Source organism: Accipiter gentilis, chromosome 33, assembly GCF_929443795.1.
Source record: "Accipiter gentilis chromosome 33, bAccGen1.1, whole genome shotgun sequence".
NCBI classification, from domain to species: Eukaryota; Metazoa; Chordata; class Aves; order Accipitriformes; family Accipitridae; genus Astur; species Astur gentilis.
Window position 1 is genome coordinate 2,720,486 of NC_064912.1, and position 19,935 is coordinate 2,740,420.

Here is a 19,935-nt window from a genome sequence, read left to right on the forward strand (position 1 = left end):
AACCTGGAGAAGTAAGATAGGGCTCAGGGGGACAGAGCGTGGGTTTCTCGGCGACACCTGGTGCACCAGGCAGGTGGGCTGAGTTTGCCAGGTCTCAGCTGCAGCGCTGGCGAGCCCCAGGGCAGCAGTCCAGAGCCGGGAGAGGGCGGCTGGAGCCAGGGCAGGGCCGGCAGCGGCAGCGGAGGAGTTAACTTCCCAGCCTCGCTGCATGAATCTGGAGCTATTAATACTCGCACACTGGTTTAGCTGTCAGAGCGAGCGGCTGCTCTGCCGGTGAGACGAGCCCCGCGGAGCCGCAGCTCGCCGACGACACAACTTTCCTCCGTGAGTGCGCGGTGCTCCCGGCCTGGCCGCCTGCCTGCCAGACCCTGCCAGATCCTGCCGGATCCTGCCAGACCCCACCTGCTGCAAGCCCCTGTGCAGGGAACACTTTCCCTGGCAGCACTGCAGGCACCGTCCTCTGTGCCCACCACCATCCAGTGCCACATGGGCGCTGGGTGCCGGAGAGGGGCAGCCGCTTTCCCCGGCCTCTAAAGTGCCACAGGGCTCAGCCGGACCCCTCGGCCTGGGCGATGCCACCCCAGGTCCCTGTCCACACCCCCTGAGGACCGGTGCTGCCTCCGACCAGGCTGCATGATGGGTGCCGGGGTGGCGTTGGGCATCGCCGGCCCTGGAGCAAGGGCAATGCGGAACACGGCACAACCCGGCGCTACCTCCATGCGCGGTGAGCAGCCAGCCCTGGCACTCAGCGTGGCCGCGTGAAGGGCTCTCCGACACCATGGCCCCGGGCAGGCGAGCGTAAGCCTCCGGCCGCCGGCGGCACTGGCGAGGGGGAGGAAGATGCCAACACCTCTTCGGCGCTGCCTCGCCTGTGGTCCCCCTCACCCCGGCGCGGCGGCCACCACAGCTGAGCAATGGATTCCTTCTGCTTTGTCTGCTTCCAGAAAGAGGAGCTGCAGCCCCTGCACCTGCACAGGTCAGTGCCGCGGTGCCCGGCCAGGTGGCATGCCGCTGGTGGGGCATGCTGCGAGCCCATGAGGGGCATGGGAACATGGCACCGTGCCGGGCTGGGGGATGATGCCTGGCATGAGAGCTGCCTGCCTTGGCTGTGCCAAAGTTTCCCTTGGAGCAGGCGCATCCTCTCCTGGCCGAAGGAGATCACGGCCCAGTGCTGTGCCGCGCTGTGCCGTGCCACGCCATGCCATGCCGCGCCACGCCATGCCGTGCCATGCCGGGGAGAGGCTGTGTGCACAGCACGTGTGTGCATCCAGCATGTGCTTCCCTGGCAGCAGCTCTCCAGGGCACGGGGTGGGTGTCCCGGTGTCCCGTGCCGTGCTGTGCCATGCCATGTAGTGCCGGTGTGCCCATGGGAGCAGGGCTGTTGGCAGCGATGTGCGAACCCACAGCATCCCGGAGCCATTCTGCCCACTCCTGCTCACCTGAACAGGGTCCCTGGCCGGACTCTGCTCCCAGGGCCTTACTGCCGCCCCTGGGGCAGGGGTTGACTGGGGGGTCAGGGGGCCAGGGCAGCTGGGGGGTCCCCAAGGAGGGCCACGAGGCTCCCCAAGGTCTGGCCCTCTCGGCAGCAGCACCAGCACTTACCTCCCCCCCTCCCTGAAAGCTCCTCTCCCATCCGCGCTGCTGAGCGGCAGCCAAGGCGAATGTGCCGATGCCGGAATTAGCCAGGCAGCCAGCAGGGATGCGAGGTGTGAACGCCGGCACATGTTGTGCCCAACTGCTCCTCTGTGGCAGCGAGCCACTGCCGGCTCCTGTCCCATGCCACCATACCCAAAGCAAAGCTCCCGCCCCACCGCAGCCGGGACCCCCCCACAAGCACTGGCTGCCCATGGTGAGGTCCGGGGAGGACGGCGGTGCCGGGCTGGCGGCCAGGCAGAGCTATGGGCTGGGCCGTGGGCGCGTGCCAGTCCAGGCAGTCTGTCCTTCCTCCTGGTATGCAAGAAGCTGTAGGATTTGTTTTGGTGTAAATCACGTTTTTTGGAGTCTCGATTCCCATGAGTCGCTGCCCACGAGCTCAGTGCTAGCTAGGAAGGTGCTGGGAGGGGGGGCTGGGGGACCAGGGATGGGAGAGGGGCCTTTGGGGTTTAGGGTGCTGCTGGCTGGAGAGGGACGCAGAGCATTCCCAGGGCTCCTATCTCGTAGCCTGACCTGGGGTTGGAGCTGATCGGCTGCATCCAGCTTGTCTGTGCTGGGCCATAGGCGGCACGAGTTTGGCGTTCTCAGCCAGGGCGGGGGGTGCCCAGAGTGGCTGTGTGGTGGCCCGAGGTCCTGCGTGCTGGCTACGGGGACCACCCTTCCCTGCGCGGGGGGATGGCGAGGGATGGTCACCCGTGGCTCGTTCCCAGCGACTTCTCCCGTCCTGCTCTGCTTCGAGGTGGGCTGCGCTGGGTGGGGCTCCCCGTCCCCAAACCCTCCCCTAGTTGTCACCAGCCTGTCCCCGCCAGCCTTTCCCTGGGCCTGCCTCCAGACTGTGAGGACAGGGCTGTCATCGCCTGCCGCCGCCGGTACAGCAGCTACCGGGATGGGTTCCCCGTGGGCCGGCGGGGGGTGTGTGGTGGTGGTAGTGCCGGCAGCGGGACCCACCGGGTGCTCCCTGCTCCGCCACCGACCCACCGCCTGGCCTTGGGCATGTCACCCTGAGCCGGAGGGAGAGCGTGGGCCCACGCACGTGGGTGCTGGAGGCAGCGTGCCTGTCCCCGCAGCCTCGCTAGATGGTGCCAGGAGAACGGGCTGCGAGCGGAGGCGGCCGGCGGGCGTGCGGTGCCGGATGGTGCCAGGCTGGCCAGGGTGCCAGGGTACCGGAGCAGGCCCCGTGGCTCTCCCTGTGCTCCCAGTTCAGTCCCGCTTGCTGCTTTGGTCCTGGCTGGTGATGGGACGGGAAATGCTGTAAGCGGGAGCTGTGGGCACAGCTGTGCCATGGTCCCAGGCAGAGAGTCAGCCGGCATCTGCGGCTTTAGACCCAGATGGGGGGTGGGAGTGGGACAGTGCCGTGACCCCGTTACACCCCCAAACCTCACATCCCCCATGAAGAAACCTGTTCTGCTTCTTTTCAGAAGAAACCCATTCAAAAGAAAACCGTGCTATTTCCTTTCAACCCAGTAGTTGAATAGTCATCATTACGCTCCAGAGCCAACACCACATCCAAGCTCCCCGCAAGTGGCCGCAGGCAGATGGTGCTGCAGGTCCTGACCCAGCCTGTGCTGGGGGGGGCCAGCACACAGGACACTGTGCCCCCTGCCAGGCTGGCTGGGGACCATCCTATGCCCCCCAGGAGCACGGGATGGAGCTTGGGGGGGGGGGGGCTGCGGGAGGGGAGGCAACACCTTGAAGGCCGCTGGCAGTGGCCGGCGCATCCCCACTAGGCAACTGAGCTGCAGATTGTGCCCCACGGCACCTGGGCTGCGTCTCCTCCCTGACCTTGAGAGCAGCCGCTGGGAATCTCATCCCAGCAGCCACGGCAGAGGATGGCAGCACGCCGCTCAGGGGGACCACCGAGGTGGGGGGCGCTTAGCCCCCTGCCCCGGTGCTCCAGGAACCAGCTCCCACCAGCGCCCTTTCTCCTTGAAATCCCCTTGGCTGGGTGCTGTCCGCAGGGACCGAGGGGGCACCCGTTCCCCCCCCCCCCCCAACATGGGTCACGCATCCCAGGCTGCCAATGCGGAGGGCAGCCGGGCGAGCAGCCCTTGCCGCACGGGACGGACAGCGGGCAGCGAAGGTCGCGCCGGTGCCTGCACCGCGTGGGGAGGCTGGCCTAACCGCAGGGGCAGGGCAGGAGGTTTCGGGGCTCAGTGGATGCTACAGGGTGGAAGGGGAGGGGGGGGGGGGGAACATCCAAAAGCATCTGGGAGACGCTGCCGGCAAATCCCCAAGCTGGCGCTGCGGCTCCCGGCGTGCTCCGCTCCCGCGTCGCCCTCCCTCCTTCCTTCCCCGCCTGCTCCTTCCCAGCATCCCTGCCAGCATCTTAAGGCAGGTTTTAGCTCATGTCACTGGAGCGTGACAGGCTGCGGGTGGCCGTGGCACCCCGACCCACATGCTATGCGGGGCACGGCCCCTCGGCTCCCACTCTGCCAGGGAGGAGCAAGTGATGGCGAAGGGACGAGCGACCTTCTCGCTGAATTTGGAGGCGATTGGGCTTGCTAGAAAGATTTTGGGCTTTTCAGGTCATTTCCCCGCCACCCGCCCTGCCTGAGCACATCCCCTGTGGCACAAGCCAGGATATTTCCTTTCCGAACAGAAATCCCAGGGGCATTTGTGGTCCCCTGGGGAGCTGGGGGCTCATCGAATGGTTTGGGATCGAGCTAGGTGATAACCATGTTTGATCCAGCTCTCTTTCATCTCGCTAATCTTAATTAGTTATTAATATTCTCTAAGTGCTTTGAAGACCACGAGCTCGATGCAAACACTAACTGGTGCTATTGGTGTTACTATTATTCAATCTGTGCGTGACCCACGTGCTGGCGACGTGGCAGTCTGCAGCCTGACAGCCGCAAAATAAGCCACGGAGCCCCACAGAGCCCTGCCGAGCCCCACGGAGCCCCACAGAGCCCTGCCGAGCCCCACGGAGCCCTGCCGCAGCCCGGCTGGTCCTTTACCAGCAGCTCAGCCTCCGTGTACCTGGGGCACGGCACAGTTCCGTCTTCCAACACCGGGGCGGTGACACCGGGACCCGAGCCGCATGCGGGGTGTGCGATGTGCTGTCCCTGCAGCCCCCCGCGGTCCCCATGCAGGCTCCCGGAGCACTGGTGCCTCAAGCCTGACCTAGAAACAGCCCCGAGCTATAAATAGGGCGAGCCAAAGGAGAGCTCAGAGGCGCAGCCTGAAACGCCGTGAGCAGGAGGCTGCGGGAGCCGGGGAGCCGCAGCCGGGGGACGGTGTGGCAAGGACAGGCAGGGGACACGGGGCGACGGGTGCCTTGTGCGGGTGCTATGGGAAGGGACGAGGCTGGACCCACTCCACCCCCAGCAGCGATGGAGAGGGGCGTGCGAGGAAGGCTCCGGTGGCTTTTACCAGCCCGTATCCTGCTTAGGCGGCAGCACAGGGAGCACCCCAACTCTGCCCCATCTCCCGGCACCCTAAGAGGCTGTCCTGCCCTGTGCCACCCCTTTCCCAGCCCCACAGCGGCTGGCCTGAGCACCCATCCAGCCTGCCCTGGCTTGCTGGGTCGCTGGGCTCCGGTGACGCAGGGGACGGCACTTCTGCCCTCGTGCCATGCGGAAGCCCCCATCCCGGTGGGGATCGTGCACGCTCGGAGCATCTGAGCCACGGGTGCCGGGAGCTGTGGCAGGGACCGGTGAGCGGAGCGGGGGGATCGAGGGGACCGGCAAGCACTTGTGAGCCACAGTCGCTTCTCCCGCTGCCCAGACCCGAGGCCGGTCGTGCCCCGGGTGGCTGCCGGACGGGAGAAGGGTGTCAATGTCACAGCAGCGCCTGGCACCAAATTAAAGAGAAGTGTCAGAATGTGATTCAGCCTCTTGCCTTAAAGTCATTCATAAAAAGACTAATTGCTCTGCGTGCTAAACTGGAAGTGGATTAGAGCTGCCAGTGAGTCAGTGGCAATGGCTCCCCTGTCCTTCCCGGTGGCGGGGGGGCTCGGGTGGCAGCAGGACAGCTCCGGTCCCTGTGGAGCGGGCACAACCAGCTCGTACGGCCCACGCGGTGTGGGAACAACCCACCAACACCCCTCGGGAGTGTGGGGCAGCCCCACGGCTGTGGGTTGGCTCAAAGCGGTGGCGTAGGAGTGAAGGGACCTGGTGCCCATCTAAGAGCCAAGGAAGCTGCAAAGCGAATCGTGGCCTGTGTTAAAATGTCCCTGCTCAGCCCTGGCAAAATCTGAAATCTGGAAAGACTGGATGTGCCCGGGAATGCTCCGAGGAGGAGCGCGGTGCCTACCCTTTGCCTTCCTGCCACTGTCCCCCCAGGCTGGAGGTGCCCGGGAGCTCCCAGTGCCCGCCACCGGCACCTCTTGCTGAACGTGTTGCCAAACTTTAACGAGGCTGAAAGGAAGCCCGCGTGGCGCGTCTGCCTCGGCCGGCTTTCCCTGGCTGGGTCCGAACGGTCCCACCATTCCTGAGTGCATGGGGGGAAAGCCACGTGTCCTGCACGTGTTTAGAAGTGACACTTTGGAGGGGCGAGCCGGGCACTGCCCGTGCCACGGTGGGCATCACCCACGCTGAAGGAGAAGAAATCCAAAGTCTTGGAAGGCGCAGGGAGAGCATGGGACGGGGAATCCGCCGACGGCGGGACGTGGTCCTGGGTAAGGACATTTCCGACGCACGGTGCTGATGGCGGTGAACCCCAGATGCTCCAGGCTTGGACTATCGGAGTCTTTTTTCCCTGCGTGCAATGACGAGTGGGGTGGGGAAGGGGTGAGGGGCCCGATCCCTGCAGAGGTACCCGTCCCTGCCCCCGCTCACCGGCACGTCCCGCCGGTGGGGTGGTTCCTCGGGGCTGAACCCCGTGTCGCTCGGGGCTCCGAAGGCCGGCTCCTGTCCCCGGGACGCACCGCTGCTCCCCGCACCGAGCACCCCCGGAGGCTAAACCCACCCGCAACCCCCTCGTGGGCCTGAGACCCACGGGCCGGAGGGTTGCCGGTGCTCGGGGCGGGGGAGCGGTAGTGGCCGAGGGGGGTCGGATGGGGAGCGCCCCGCATTCCCACCGGCACCCGGGGACACGGCGGCGGAGCCCACCCCCTCCCCTCCTCCGCCCCCCCCCCCGGCAACTCCCCGGGGGCTGCGGGGCGGCGCCGGTGCCGGGCGGAGCGCGGGGCGGGGCGGCGCGGGGGGCGGCGGGCGGGGGGCGCCGCTCTCCGCGCTCCGCTCCCTCCGCTCCTCCGGTGGCGGCGGCGGCGGCGGCGGGGCCGCGGCATGAGCCCGGCGGTGCGGGAGGCGAGCGGCGCGGCGCGGCCCCGCGCGGGGGGCGGGCGGCGGCGGCGGCGGCGGCGGCTCCTCTCCCGCCGAGGACGGGGCGCGGCTGCTCGCCCCACCGGTAAGGCGGCGGCGGCGGCGGCGGTGGCGGTGGTGGGGAGGGGAGGGGGCACCGGGGGGCACCGCCCGCTCCGGTACCGGCCCGCGCCTTTGTGGCGGGCGCGGCGGGGCCGCCCTTTGTCTGGGGGGGGGGGGGGGGGGGACCGCGGTGGGGCCCCACCAGGCAAAAAAAAAAAAAAAAAAAAACACAAAAAAACCCCATCACGGTATAACCGGGGCTCCGGGATGAATGGGGGGGTACCTCCCGCCGCTCGGGGAAGGGGGGGGGGGGGGGGGCGTTGAGGCACCGGGCGATGCGGCTGCTGCCCCCGGGGGGGGTGTGTGTGGGGGGGGGGCTCGGCCGCCTCCCCGGCGGGAACGCGGGGTCCCGCCGGCGGCCGCCTCCCGGGGTGGGGACACACACACACACACGGACCGGGTCCTTCCTCCGGCCGGTGCCACCTGCACCCCGGGCCGGCCCCGGGCCCTGCGGCCGCGGGGCCAAAGTCGGGGCCGGAGACGGAAGCGGCGTGAGTCACACTTGAAAGGAGTTTGTGGCGGAGCGGGGATGGAGCCGGGGGGGTGGGGGATGGCGGGGAGGGGGGGGGGGGGGGGGGGATTGTGCCCTCGCAGCCCTGCACTGGCCGCGGGGCCGGTTTCCGAAGGGTCCCGGTGAATTGGGGGGGGGGGGGGGGGGGGCGCTCTGGAAGGATGGACCTCGATGGAAAGAGGCTGGAGGCTGGGGAAGGGGAGGGGAGAGCGGGTGAGAGGTGGCCTGGGGGGCAGCTGAGGCCATCTCCCCTCGTCATCATCTCCCCTCGTCATCTCCCCTTGTGTCCCCTTGTCATGTCCCCTTGTCACCTCTCCTCGTCGTCTTCCCTCACGGTGTGGGTGCGGGAGCCGGCCTCCAGCCCGCACCAGCTTCTCGCCGGCTGCGGCTCGGGCAAGGGGGAGCGTGACCCACTTTTCTCCAGGTCCGGCCTCGCTGGCGCTGTGGCCGCGGGCAGGCGACGCCGGCCGGGAGTCCTGCCGCAGCTGGGAGAGACGGGTGAGCGGCAACCGGGGAGCGCGGCGGTTCGGTTTCGGCACCACCGCCGCGCCCGATCTGGCGTTGGGGTGTCGCCTGGCGGGAGGCGAAACCTCGGAGCTGGGTGCCCGCGTGCCAAACCCCGACCCGCCTGGCTCGCGGCGTCACCGCGGCGTGGCCGCGAGCGGGTTGTTGCCGTACCCTGCCTGGGATGCTGCGGGAGGAGGTTGCCTGGGGAGCGAAGGCGAGGCGGGGGAGAGGTGGGAGCATCCCCCTCAATGGGAGCCGGGGCCGAGGCGGGGGCCGTCGGGGCGATGCCCGGGCTGCGGGGTTACGGCAGCTCCGGCCACGAGGGTCCCGCACGGGGCGGGACGCGACCCCGCCGCACGTAAAGGCCGTGAAGCCCCTTGGAGCGGAGGTAGGGCTGGTTTCCGCGGCAGGGTGACGTGCCCCGTTGCCCCCGAGAGCGAGAGGGGCCGAGGGGCCGGCTGGCCCTGTCCGCGGGGACCGGGCGGGCGATGGGCAGGTGCCGCTCGGGGCGTTTGTCTTTGCAGATCCCAAACATGCGACGCTGCCGGCGCTGGTGGAAGAGTTTTGGGAGGGAGATGATGACAGGCTGATGAAACCAATCAAACAATGAAGTAATCATAAATCCCCGGTGCTGGCGGCGAGGCGCGGCAAAGGCGGGAGGAGCTGGAGGCTGGAGTAGCTGAGGTCCTAATGAAGCCATCCCGCTCGTCAGGAAAAATCCCGGGAGGCCCAAGCGCTGAAAGGCGGCCAAGGTCCTGCCGTCGGGGGCCAACGGACAGAGATGGCACGGTGCAGATGAGGGCAGGGAAAATCCTGCTAGCAGCTCCAGGAGAGCAGAGTGGAGGGCACGGAGGATGGCAGCGGGAGGGGAGAGCAGTGGCTCCCCAGGGAGCGGCTGCCACCCGTGCCTCGGCAGGATGACGAGAGCCGTCGGAGGAGAGAGCCCGGGTACTGCTTTATTTTGCTCTTCCCAAATTCACCGGCGAAACCTGAATCCCGGGACCAAAGGCTGAAGACGCTTGTCACAGGCTCATGGCCAGGATGGGAGATGGTTCGTGCTACGGGGGATGCTACGGATGGGTGTGACGGGGCCTGACCCTGCCCCACAGCTGAGACATCCCCACTGGGAGAGCGGCTCCCGCCGACTGGGAGCCTGCGCGTTTCTGGGCGTTCATCAGCTTTGCCGAAGCTGATCCTGGCGCCGGGCTTTCTGCTCTGGTCCGGGCAAGGAGCTAGTATGAGAAACTCCAGATAACTGGGAATTCAGCACCATTGCGTGGAGAAGCGTCCCAAAGTGGGAGCGCTGGGAAGTCACCGTTGCTGCGGGTGCTTTGGCGGAGGTTTGGTGCTGGTTCAGGCTCGTGGTGCAAGCGGCCCTTGAGTGTTTCCCAGCACCTTCCCACCACCATGGAGCCGGCGAGAGGACATGGAGATGTGCCCCATCCGTCGCCTCTTTGGGGGGGGTGGCTGCTCCTCCTGCGTCATGGGATGCTGGCAGAGGGGCTCTTCCCGAAATGCTGCCCGCCTGCAGCCGCTGGCCAGTTTCCCTGTGCCGTGTTGTGACCAGCCGCTTCCCGGACACGCTCGGCTTGTCTTAAGCGGCTTTGGACGGCGCTGGGGCAGCGTGTGGGTGGAGGGACCCTCTCCCCATGTGCGTTTTGCTGCTTTTGGTGGGGTGGGAGGCAGCAGCCCTTCTGGGCAGTGGGCAGCACTGCCTGCAGGCAGCCCCGATTGTCCGGACGTGGCGGGTACCCGTGGCTCCGAGCCCTCATGAGATGCCTGTTCCACTCCCCTCCCTGTGCCCGTGGAGACGGCCTCGTTAGGCAAAGGTGCCTTTGTGAGCCCTCCCTGGGTGCCGGCCTGCCGCTGCCCCCAGAAAGCGCAGCTAATAACGCCTCATGCCGGCACGCTGGTCCCAGCGGCACAGAGGAGATGAGAGGATGTCCCTGGAACGGGGTCAGGCAGGAACGGAGGCGGCAGAGGCTGGAAATGGAGCGGGGTGCTGGGAGGCAACGGCTCGGCGCAGGGCACGGCCACGGCACCGCCTGAGCCCCTCGCCCCGGCATCACTCGGCCTCCAGCCTGCCAGGCTGGGGGGGGAGTCAGCGTTACCCACTAATAACTGATACCACTTACACCATAATTAATGAGCACGCTGCTGTTGTAGTGAGCGTCACAGCAGCGGGAGGGTTTGGGGATGGGGAGAAATCAAAGCTCTGCAAAATACACGTGGTGCGGCCGGGGCACCCGCAGGGGCAGAGCAGCGTGTGCCTGCGCCTGCTCCGCTGCCGGGTATTTCTCATTTCTCCCTTCTCTAAAGAGAAATCTGGGTCTTGTAGAGACTCTAACCTGGCCCTGCGTGGTTTTTTCCCTTTGTCTTCCCAATTCTTGCCCCAGAGCAGCCCAAGGCGCGAGTCCTGGCCCCTTGCCGGGCTTCCAGTATGCCTTCTCGCCGTAGAGACCCCTGTATCAGGCTCAGCCCCAAATCCTTTTTCCTTTGACCCTGCTCAGTAACCGGGTTGTTTTTCTGACCCGTCGGTGTCTGATGTGGCCATAGGGTATTTTTTTCCCCCTTCCCTTCTTAATTTCCAAGCAGCCGCTGCTCCAGCAGCCTCCTCTGCCGGGTGCCTGGGGCAGCTCTCCTGGGCGGCCTCTGCTCCTCTCAATGAGCTCTTAATGAGTTTGCAATTACTTATTGGCAGAGCCGGTGAGCCCAGGGCTGGGCGTGCAGCGGAGCGGGACGCGGAGCAGGGGAAAGCATCCTCTCGCAGGGAGTGGCATCGGGGTGGGAGCGGGTTGGCAGTGCTGACCCTGGTACCTGGTGGGATGCCGGGCTCCGGATACGGGATGCCGTCCTCCTGGGAGGTGCTCCGCGGTGTTGGGGATGGAGCCGGGAAGGTTTGGGGAAGCAGCGGCAGCTGCTGATGGGAGACAAGTGGCTGCCTATAAATACCTGCCAGGGAGCGAGGAAGAGGTGGGTGGATTATCCTCCTCACTCAATGAGATAAATGGTTCTGAAGCTTAAACACAGAACAATTTTAGTCTGAATAGTAGGAGAAATGGTTCAGGACGCGGAGATGACGGCACAAACCGCCTGCGATGAGTGGCGGGGTCCTGGTGCTGCTTGGCAGCATCTTCACTGCCCCTTTGCCGTTCCCTGGGGTCCTGTGCTGTGGGGGCCTTCTCCAGGACTCAGCTGGGATGCACATCGTTCCTCTCTGCTTTTAAAAGCTCATTCTTCAAGAACACCTGAAACAACTGAGCTGGGGGACGGATGCGCCGGGAGGGTGGTTTTGGCTTCCTTCGGGTGCGGCTCTGGCTCCTCTCCCCCGGTGCTTCGGGGCTGTGCCGTGGAGGCGGGAAAGGAGCTGGTGTGCCAGGAAAAGGCCCCATTTCTGCTCTGATTTGACCCGATTTGGCACGTGGCCGCATGGGCGGTTGCGTTGGCATGACTGGTGTAGGCTGAGGATGCAGGACCTCAACGCCGGCCGTGCCAGGCTGGCAGCATCTCTCGCCATGTTGGCACTGGCGCCCATTCCCTGCCATCCCCGTGAGCGTGCAGAACTGGCTGGAAATGAGCCCTCGCTCCCTCTCCCCGCTGCTGCCCCACTTTGCTGCTTACATCAAACCCAACATGTTTTCAAAAGTATTTCAATTTTTAATGAAAACTTCTGCGCTTACACTTTTTTTTGGCCTCAGTGCGTTGGTATTTTGCCCACCACCGCTTTTTGGTTTTCCCTGGGATTGGTGTTGGCTCTGCGTTCCTGTTAGCCTTGACAAAGTGGGGTGCGTTGCACCGAGCTGGCCGTAACGGAGGCACCGTGGCAGGATCCTGGCAGCGCCTGCGTCCCTGGCAGCACGGCCCCGTGCCTGCCCTGCGACCCGCACCACAGCAGGTTTGCCTGCTCCGTAAAGCACCGCAAACACAGCAGCCGCAGCCCTTGGGTGGCTGCGAAAGCCTGGCAGGCAGCAGGCAGGGGACTTGGCATGGTGGGACACCAGTTCCTGATGAGCGTTTCTCGGTCGCCGGTTGGGAAGGAGCCGCCTGGAAAACCCAACAGGTTTAGCCAAGGGAAAAAGCAAATAGCCATTGACTTGGAGAGCTCTTCTAAGCAGCCGTCAGTCCTTCACCTCCTCTCTCCCATCCCACCAGCAGGTTTTTTTCTCAAACCCCAACTTTGCCGACTTGAATAATCGCATTTCAACACCGGTTAATTAAGAGACATTGACGAGCCTGATTGTAAATTCAAGTGTAGACAGAATTCTTCTTGCAGGATGCTGGGAGCTGTTTTTAGTCATGCATCCATCGAGCTGCTGTGCTGATCCACCTCCACCTCCAGCACCCAGACACTGAAATGGTGCTCCTCTTCCAGGAGGCCAATAAAACACTATGGAGATGAGCTGCTTTGGAGATCTTATGAGTCAAGCCGTTACATTTTTGGAACATCATGATGTTGAAGTTCCTTTTCTATTTTTCGCCCAACTTCCCAGGAAAAAAAAAAAAAAATAAAAAAAAAAATTAAGAAGCTGAGCTCTGCTTTGGGATGAGAGGCAGCACCGTGGTGGAAAGAAAGGAGGGAGAGGTTGGAGATCACGCTCAGCCTTGTTGGGAAAAGGCTGGGAGGATCCTCATGCATCGGGCAGGACCCTGACCCCGGCGTGCTGTGGGTACGTTGTGGGTGCCCATGGGGCATCCAGCACTGTTTGCTTTGGCTCTCCCAGCCCCTTCATGGCCATGGCGTGGAGCTTGGCCCGCGGGCATTGCCTGGGCCCCCTCCTGTGGTGGGGCAGCTTGTGCGCACCCTCCGGCACGGCCGCTCTCAGCCTCCATCTTTCGCAGCCACGGGCTCACCGCCGGCGAAACGCCGTATGGATGTTTTGCCGGCAGCGAGCCCACGGCTGTAGCCGCCGAGCACCTGTGCCGCATCCCCGGCTGCCTGCCGATCGGACCCCCGGATACCAGTATTCCCGGCAGCAAGCAGGATTCATTTTAGAGTGGGATTTTTTCCCCCCAGTGAGACGCCGCATTAAAAATCTAAATATAAACCGGCGCCCGCTCGGCTGCTGTCCCATGATTTTTGTCAATCTGCTACAAAATCAAAAGTAGCTGGATTTATCTGCTGTGGTACCCACCGGCCCTAGAGGGTCTGTGTCTCTGCTCAGGACTCGCTCTCCGCAGGGCGGTCGTGCTGCGCTCTCGTGCGTGCTTCCAGCGTGGGGTGGCTTGGCAGGGCATTGGGTTTGTGCTCTTGGGGATGATGGAGGGCGATGCAGCGCCCTGAAGACAGAGGAGATCCCGGGGCGGTTTTGCCACAAGTCCAAGCTCGGGTCTCGTTGTGGGGATGGCCGGAGTGAGGGAAAACGGCTGCTGGTTTGTTGGGAGTGAGGAACGTCGGTGCTGTTGTCCACGCGCCACTGACCGGACTCTGCACCAGAGCGTCCAGCACCTTGGTTGGGGAAAGCCGAGTCGGTGCTGACGGATGGTCAGAGGTACATGGCGGAGTGATGTGCTGCAGAGCCGTCACGTCGCCGCTCGATGCCTGCGGTGCGGCCCTGGCCCTGCTCCGGAGCATCGCAGGCTCGCAGGCGGGCTCGGCTCTGGAGGGGGCTCTGGTGCTTTGCAAAGGTGGGATGGTGGAGGGGACAGGGCTGGCTCCTGGTGTCCCCACTGGGGACTGCGGCAGCAGTGAGGAGCCCCAGAGGGCCTCAGCTCCCATCCTGCGCAGTGGCTGTGAACTCACCAGGGCCGAGGAAATGTGTGTGTGTGTGTGTGTGTGTGTGTGTCCATCCGTCTGTCTGTCTGTCTCTCCACGTCCCTGCCCTCCTGGTTCTGCCATGCCCCAAGTCCTCACTTTGCCCCCAGACATCCCCCCCGAGCTGGAGGCGCAGGGGCCGCTGCACGCCCCGGCCCTGCACCGCACGGCTGCAGCCCCTGCGGAGGCTGGAGCATCCTCTCCAGAGCCATTGGGTTGGTGTCCCCTAGGGACAGAGGGGTGGCACCCAGCGGGTGCTGCTCAGCACCGGCCCAAGCAGCCCGGTGTGCCTTTGCAAGGTGCCGTGGCTCCCAGCCCCGGGGATGGGACGGGGCGCGGTGGCTTTGCAGCACCCACCGAAAGCGGTGACGCGCCTCTGCCTTGCAGCGCAGCCATGAGCGCGGGTTCGATTGAGCAAGAGCCGTCGCGCAAGCTGGCCTGCTGCGGGGTGCCCCTCATCACCGAGGACATGCAGTCCCTGGCCATCCGCACCCTCTCGGGCACCGACATCAGCAAGCACTACGACCTCATCCGCGAGCTCGGCAAGGGCACCTACGGCAAGGTGGACCTGGTGTCCCACAAAAGCACAGGTGAGGGGAGTGGGGGGTGGGTGTGGGCGTGGGGGACGTGGCCACGTTGGGAGCAGGGTGTCCAGCACGTCCCGACCGTGCCCCGGGCTCATCTCCATCCCCTGCCCACTGCAGGCACCAAGATGGCCCTGAAGTTCGTCAACAAGAGTAAGACGAAGCTGAAGAACTTCCTGCGGGAGTTCAGCATCACCAACACGCTCTCCTCCAGCCCCTTCATCATCAAGGTCTTCGATGTGGTCTTCGAGACCGAGGACTGCTACGTCTTCGCTCAGGAGTATGCCCCCGGCGGGGACCTCTTCGACATCATCCCGCCACAGGTGGGAGCTCCCGCCCCTCCCGTGGGAGCCTTTTTGGGGCGGTGGCCATCTGGGAGGGTGCCCCATGCACGGGGACCGGGCATCCCTGTGTGGGTCAGCCCCAACCACAAGCACCTACGAGCAAGTCTGGGACCCATCACCTGTCCCCTGGGTGGCCAGAGAGCCACCATCCATCCCTAGGCTGAGCTGGGACCCATCACCCATCTCCTGGGTGGCCTGGGACCCATTGCCTGTCCCTAGAGTGGTCTGGGACTCATCACGCATCCCTAGGGTGGCCTGAGACCCATCACCCTTCCCCTGGGGAGCCTGAGACCCATCACCCTTCCCCTGGGGAGCCTGGGACCCATCGCCCATCCCTTGGGTGGCCTTGGACCCATCACCCTTCCCCTGGGGAGCCTGAGACCCATCACCCTTCCCCTGGGGAGCCTGGGACCCATCGCCCATCCCTTGGGTGGCCGTGGACCCATCACCCATCTCCTGGAGGTCCTGACACCCATCACCCATCTGTAGGGTGGGCTGGGACCCAACACCCATGCTTTGGGTGGCCTCGCACCCATCACCCATCCCCTGGAGGTCCTGACACTCATCCCCCATCCGTAGGGTGGCCCGGGACCCACCACCCATCTCCCTGCTGCAGAGAGCACCCCAGATAGACATACAGATATGGCGGTCCCCGAGCTGGGTGGGATCACCACAGGGCTCGGTGGCGGGTGGCTGACGCCGAGTCCCCGCACCCGCAGGTGGGGCTCCCCGAGGAGCTGGTGAAACGCTGCGTGCAGCAGCTGGGCCTGGCCCTCGACTACATGCACAGCAAGAGCCTGGTGCACCGGGACATCAAACCGGAGAACGTCCTGCTCTTCGACCGCGACTGCCGCCGCATCAAACTGGCCGACTTCGGCATGACCCGCAAGGTGGGCTGCCGGGTCAAGCGCATCAGCGGCACCATCCCCTACACGGCGCCCGAGGTTTGTCAAGCCGGGCGGGCGGAGGGCTTCGCCGTGGACACCAGCATCGACGTCTGGGCTTTCGGGGTGCTCATCTTCTGCGTCCTCACCGGTAACTTCCCCTGGGAGGCGGCAGCGGCTTCCGACGCCTTCTTCGAGGAGTTTGTGCGGTGGCAGAAGGGGCGGCTGGGGGGGCTGCCCTCGCAGTGGCGACGCTTCACAGACAGCGCCCTGCGCATGTTCCAGCGCCTGCTGGCCCTCGACCCCGAGAAGCGCTGTCCCGTCAAGGAGGTCTTCTACTTCATCAAGTGCGACCTGATGGCCGAGGTGCGGCGCCGACCCTCCTACCGCTCCCGCAAGCACGCCGGGGACAAGCTCCCCGCCGGTCCCCATCGCCACGAGGCGGCCGGCTCCTGCACCCCCGCTCCGCTCAAGAGGACCGTCCTGACCGAAGGGAGCGGACCGCGCGGCTCCGAGCCGAGCGCGGCCCCCCCGGGGACGGCGAGCAGGACAGACGGACGGCAGGACAAAGGCAAAGGGCAGATGGTCCTGGCCACAGCAATAGAGATCTGTGTCTGACGGCGCCGGGGCGGCATGCGGCGGCCGCCCGTCCCGTCCCGTCCCCCGGCCTCGGGGATGGGGGGTGTCGCTCGTGGTGGTGGCACGAGCCGGGACCAGGCTCCGGATCTCCCAAAGCAAAAAAAGAAAAGAAAAACGAAGAGGAAAAGGACAAAACCGGTTGCGCTCTGTAGCGCCGAGGATGCTGATCCCCCCCACCCTGCCTGGGTGATGCCGGTGGCGGGAGCCCGGCCGAGGGCACCGCTCGCTACCGGGGAGGACGTCGGTGCCCCCGGCTCCTGCCGTGGCCGTGCCGCCCCCTCCAAGGCTCCCCCCAGGGTGGCACGAGGAGGAGTCTCCCAATACGGGGAGGAAGAGCTCGGGGTGGGGGGGCTGCATGGGTGGGGGCCACCACCCAGGGCTGGGGGGGGTGCGGGGCAGCCAGCGCCCACCGGCTCTCCCTCACCCCGTGTTCGGCCCCCAGCCGGGGCGAGGGAAGGCCGATGACCCCCGCACGGTGGAGGAGGCCTCTGGGGAGCTTTGGGTGGGTGGTGATTTACCCCCTTTCACGGGTCCCCGCCCCACCGGTGGGGACCAGGAGGGGATGAGGAGGTGGGCGCCGTGGCCGGTGATGGGCAGCCGGGGTGGGGGGGGGTGTCACTGGCAGCCCGGGACCCCCGGCAGCCCCGGCTGCCTCCCTGCCACGGGAGGTGCTGGCAGCCATCGATGTAGCAAGCGTCCCTGTCTGTGTGTCGTCGTGCGTCCCAGCCGCAGCCGCCGGCAGCCCCTGTCCCCCCTGCCCTGCCCCGCCGGGCGGCCACGGTCCCCTCCCAGGCGGGAGCTGCGCTCCGGGCTTCGGCCGGTGGCCGCGGTACCGGCTATCCGGCAGGTCAGATGCTCGGGGCCGGGCTGGCTCTGCCGTGGTGTCGTCCCCTCGTCCCTTCTGCAGACTTTTTGTACCCAGCGACTGGAAAAGGTGGCGGCGGTGCATCTCCAGGCTGGTCTGCGCGACCTGGGAAGCAGGGGCTGGGGGCTTCGAGCGGCCTTCCGAAGGTCCGCGTGGTTCCCTGTGCTGTCCCCATCACCCCTCCTTGCTGTCACCCCTTCCCCAAACCCCGGTTCCCCTCTCCTGAGGTTGGCAGGGAGGAGGCAGCGGGGTAAATCCCTCCGGGGCTGGCTGCGACGAGGCAGGGTGGCGGTGGCAGGAGCCGCTGGTGGCCCCTTAGTGACAATGTCATGGGGGGTGCGTGTGTGTAGGGGGGTCACAAGTCCCCTCCTGGTTTTGGGCACCCAGGGCGGCGGGGGGCGCACCCCGCTGCTGGGGTGGGGAGGCTGGGGGGCACCCTAAGGTGGCAGCACCCAAGCCCTGGCACATTTCGGGCTTCCCTCCCATCGGGTGGGCGCCGTGGGGACCCCCAGTCCCCCAGCCCCTCCGGCCCCCCAATTCCCGCACAAAGGGCTATAACGCTATTCAGCAGCAGCAGCAGTTTACACAGCAGGCGGGTGCCTGGCCGGCCCCCCCGCCACCGCCGCTGCCCCCCCCTTGTCCCCGCAGCACCCATCCCTGCCCGCCCGCGGTGCCAGGGCCGAGGGCCGGTTTTAGAAGTAGCATTGCCCCGATGTAGAGACGCTAGGCGCGGTTTTTTCTCCTTTTTGCCTTAGGTCCCTCGATGTCCTCGATCTTTCGTGCAATAATGTAGATAAGGGATCCCGGCCGTCCCTGGGAGGGCTCGGTTGTACCTCCCCGGGCGGTCTGTCCCACGGCGGGGGGCCCGGGTGTGATTTCTGTTCCCGTCGAGGTCGCTGTGTCGGTAGGTTGTCAGGTTTTTATTTCCAATTCCCTCGGCTGTCGGGTTTCGGACCTTCTTCCCGTAGGAGAGGCTGTAGTGTCACAGACGTTACCTCAGTTTGTCACTGTTGAAAAGGATTAAAAAAAAACAAACAAAAAAACCAACGAAAACCGTAAAAAATGACAAAATACATAGTTATAAAAGCAAAAAAAAATTCTCAATGGCGGTGAAGACTTTTTTTTTTAAGTAAAACCAACGTGACGCTGCTTGTGCAGCTGCAGGTGGGCGGGGAGCACTGCCTGCCTTCACCCTGGGGCTCGCTGTCCCCCCACTTTCACCCTGTCTCCCCCCATGCCTGGCTGCCGTGGGCACCCCAGGGCGGGAGGGAAGGGGACCGGGGAGCAGCACAGCGGGGCCGTGGGGCAGGGGGGTGGCACCTGGGGGGGGGGGGGACATGACCCAGCCACCCTCGTGCAGCCCCCTCCAAACAGGCAGGGCTGCCTGACGCCAAATGTATTCCAGCCACGTCCGCAGGCTAATTTCAATTTCCTGGTAATTATGCAAATGAATGTGGATTTAATTAAGGGCAGATTTCATTAAAGTCTTCTTGGGGAAATGAGAACAGGGTGGGGGAGAGAGAGGAGGAGGAGGTAGGGAAGGAAAGATGAAGGCAGCGCCCACCCCGCAAGATAAATGGCTGCAGGGGATACCGAGGGGATGGGATGGGATCCCTTGGGAGTGGGGGCCCTGCCTGCTCCCTGCCACGGGACCCCCATTGGGGGGGGGGGGGGGGGGGGGGCGCTCAGGGTCCCCAGCCCAGAGGTGGGGGGGCTGCGTGGGGCAGGTGCGCGGCATGGCAAGGGGGGCAGCGCCCGGGATGGACCCCGGGAAGATGCGGCTGCAGCTTCTCAGGTGCATCTCCAGCCCCGCTCCAGCGATGAGGGCAGCAGGCAGCGAGCCCTGGTCATCCGCCGACTTCAGCAGCGAAGGCTTTCATCTCTTTTCCCTTCTCGTCAGGGCAGGGAAAGCGTTTCTTTGACACGTGATTTATTTTTTTTTTCCTCTTCCCCAGCTAAAAATACAGATTTGGCCACGCCAAAAGGTCTAGGAAATCAGTGTCATTGTCACCAGGCGCTGGCTGGAAGGACCCTCCCCGATCGCAGACAAAAAAGGAAACGCTGCCATTTGACGTCTTAGAAATGAACCACTCGGGTTGCTTTCAGCTGAACTGTCTTTAATTCAAAGTGAAATGGCTAATTTTATCCCAGCAAGGTTGGGGATGCTGAGAGCCCATCAGTGCTGGGAGGGTGGGGGCTGCTCATCTCCAGGTGAAACCTTCAGACCCAAAACCAGCGGTGAAAGCGGTGCTTTGCCAAAGCCATGGCTTGCCCGGCAAAGCCGCTGCCTGCCTGGCAAAGCCATCGCCTGCCCGTCCCCGCTCTGAATTTGCTCCCGGGTTCGGCCAGGAAGGCGGCCGCCCCAGTGCCACGGCCACTGACCTTGGGCAGTCCCCGAGCGACGGACAAGCAGTGCTCGTTGGTGCTGCTCCAAAAGAAAATAACTAATAGATTTGTACAGATCCCTGAGCCGGCCGGAGGGAAGAGGCACAGGGTGCCAGGCGTGAAAGCGGCAGTGGGGCTGGATGTGGGATGGGTGCGGGAGATCCAGCCCCCGCCCAGCGTCCCGTAAAATCAGATCCTTCCTAAGCTGGCAAGGCCAGGGGGTCCTCCTGGCTGTGATACTCAGCAAAGCCTGCCCACCTCTAATTTCATCCAGCCCTTGATTTCTGGAGCTGAATTTTGCCCATTTTTGCTTAGAGATGCTAAGTGAGCCACTGCAGCCCCAGCTAAAATACTGGAGGTTGAGAGTAAAAATAACTGTGAACGCTCCGCTCATTTGGAGTGCAAATGATCAATGCCAAGCCAGCATTGCAAAAAAAACCCAAAC

At 64.9% G+C, this 19,935-nt stretch overlaps 1 protein-coding gene across 3 annotated transcripts; it reads left to right on the forward strand.

The window, feature by feature from the left end:
* The first annotated feature begins 276 nt into the window (after positions 1-276).
* On the forward strand, positions 277-18,158 carry SBK1 (SH3 domain binding kinase 1). 3 transcript variants are annotated; one of them, XM_049791397.1, is made up of 4 exons: positions 277-976; positions 14,177-14,379; positions 14,494-14,696; positions 15,437-18,158. In XM_049791397.1, exons 1-4 carry the CDS (start codon positions 915-917, stop codon positions 16,217-16,219), a joined length of 1,251 nt encoding a protein of 416 aa, XP_049647354.1. In that variant the 5' UTR covers positions 277-914; the 3' UTR covers positions 16,220-18,158. The 3 variants fall into 3 exon arrangements, with proteins under 3 accessions (XP_049647354.1, XP_049647355.1, XP_049647356.1); XM_049791398.1 differs by lacking the exon at positions 277-976 and adding an exon at positions 6,903-7,002; XM_049791399.1 differs by lacking the exon at positions 277-976 and adding an exon at positions 7,779-8,028.
* The last annotated feature ends 1,777 nt before the right edge of the window (positions 18,159-19,935 follow it).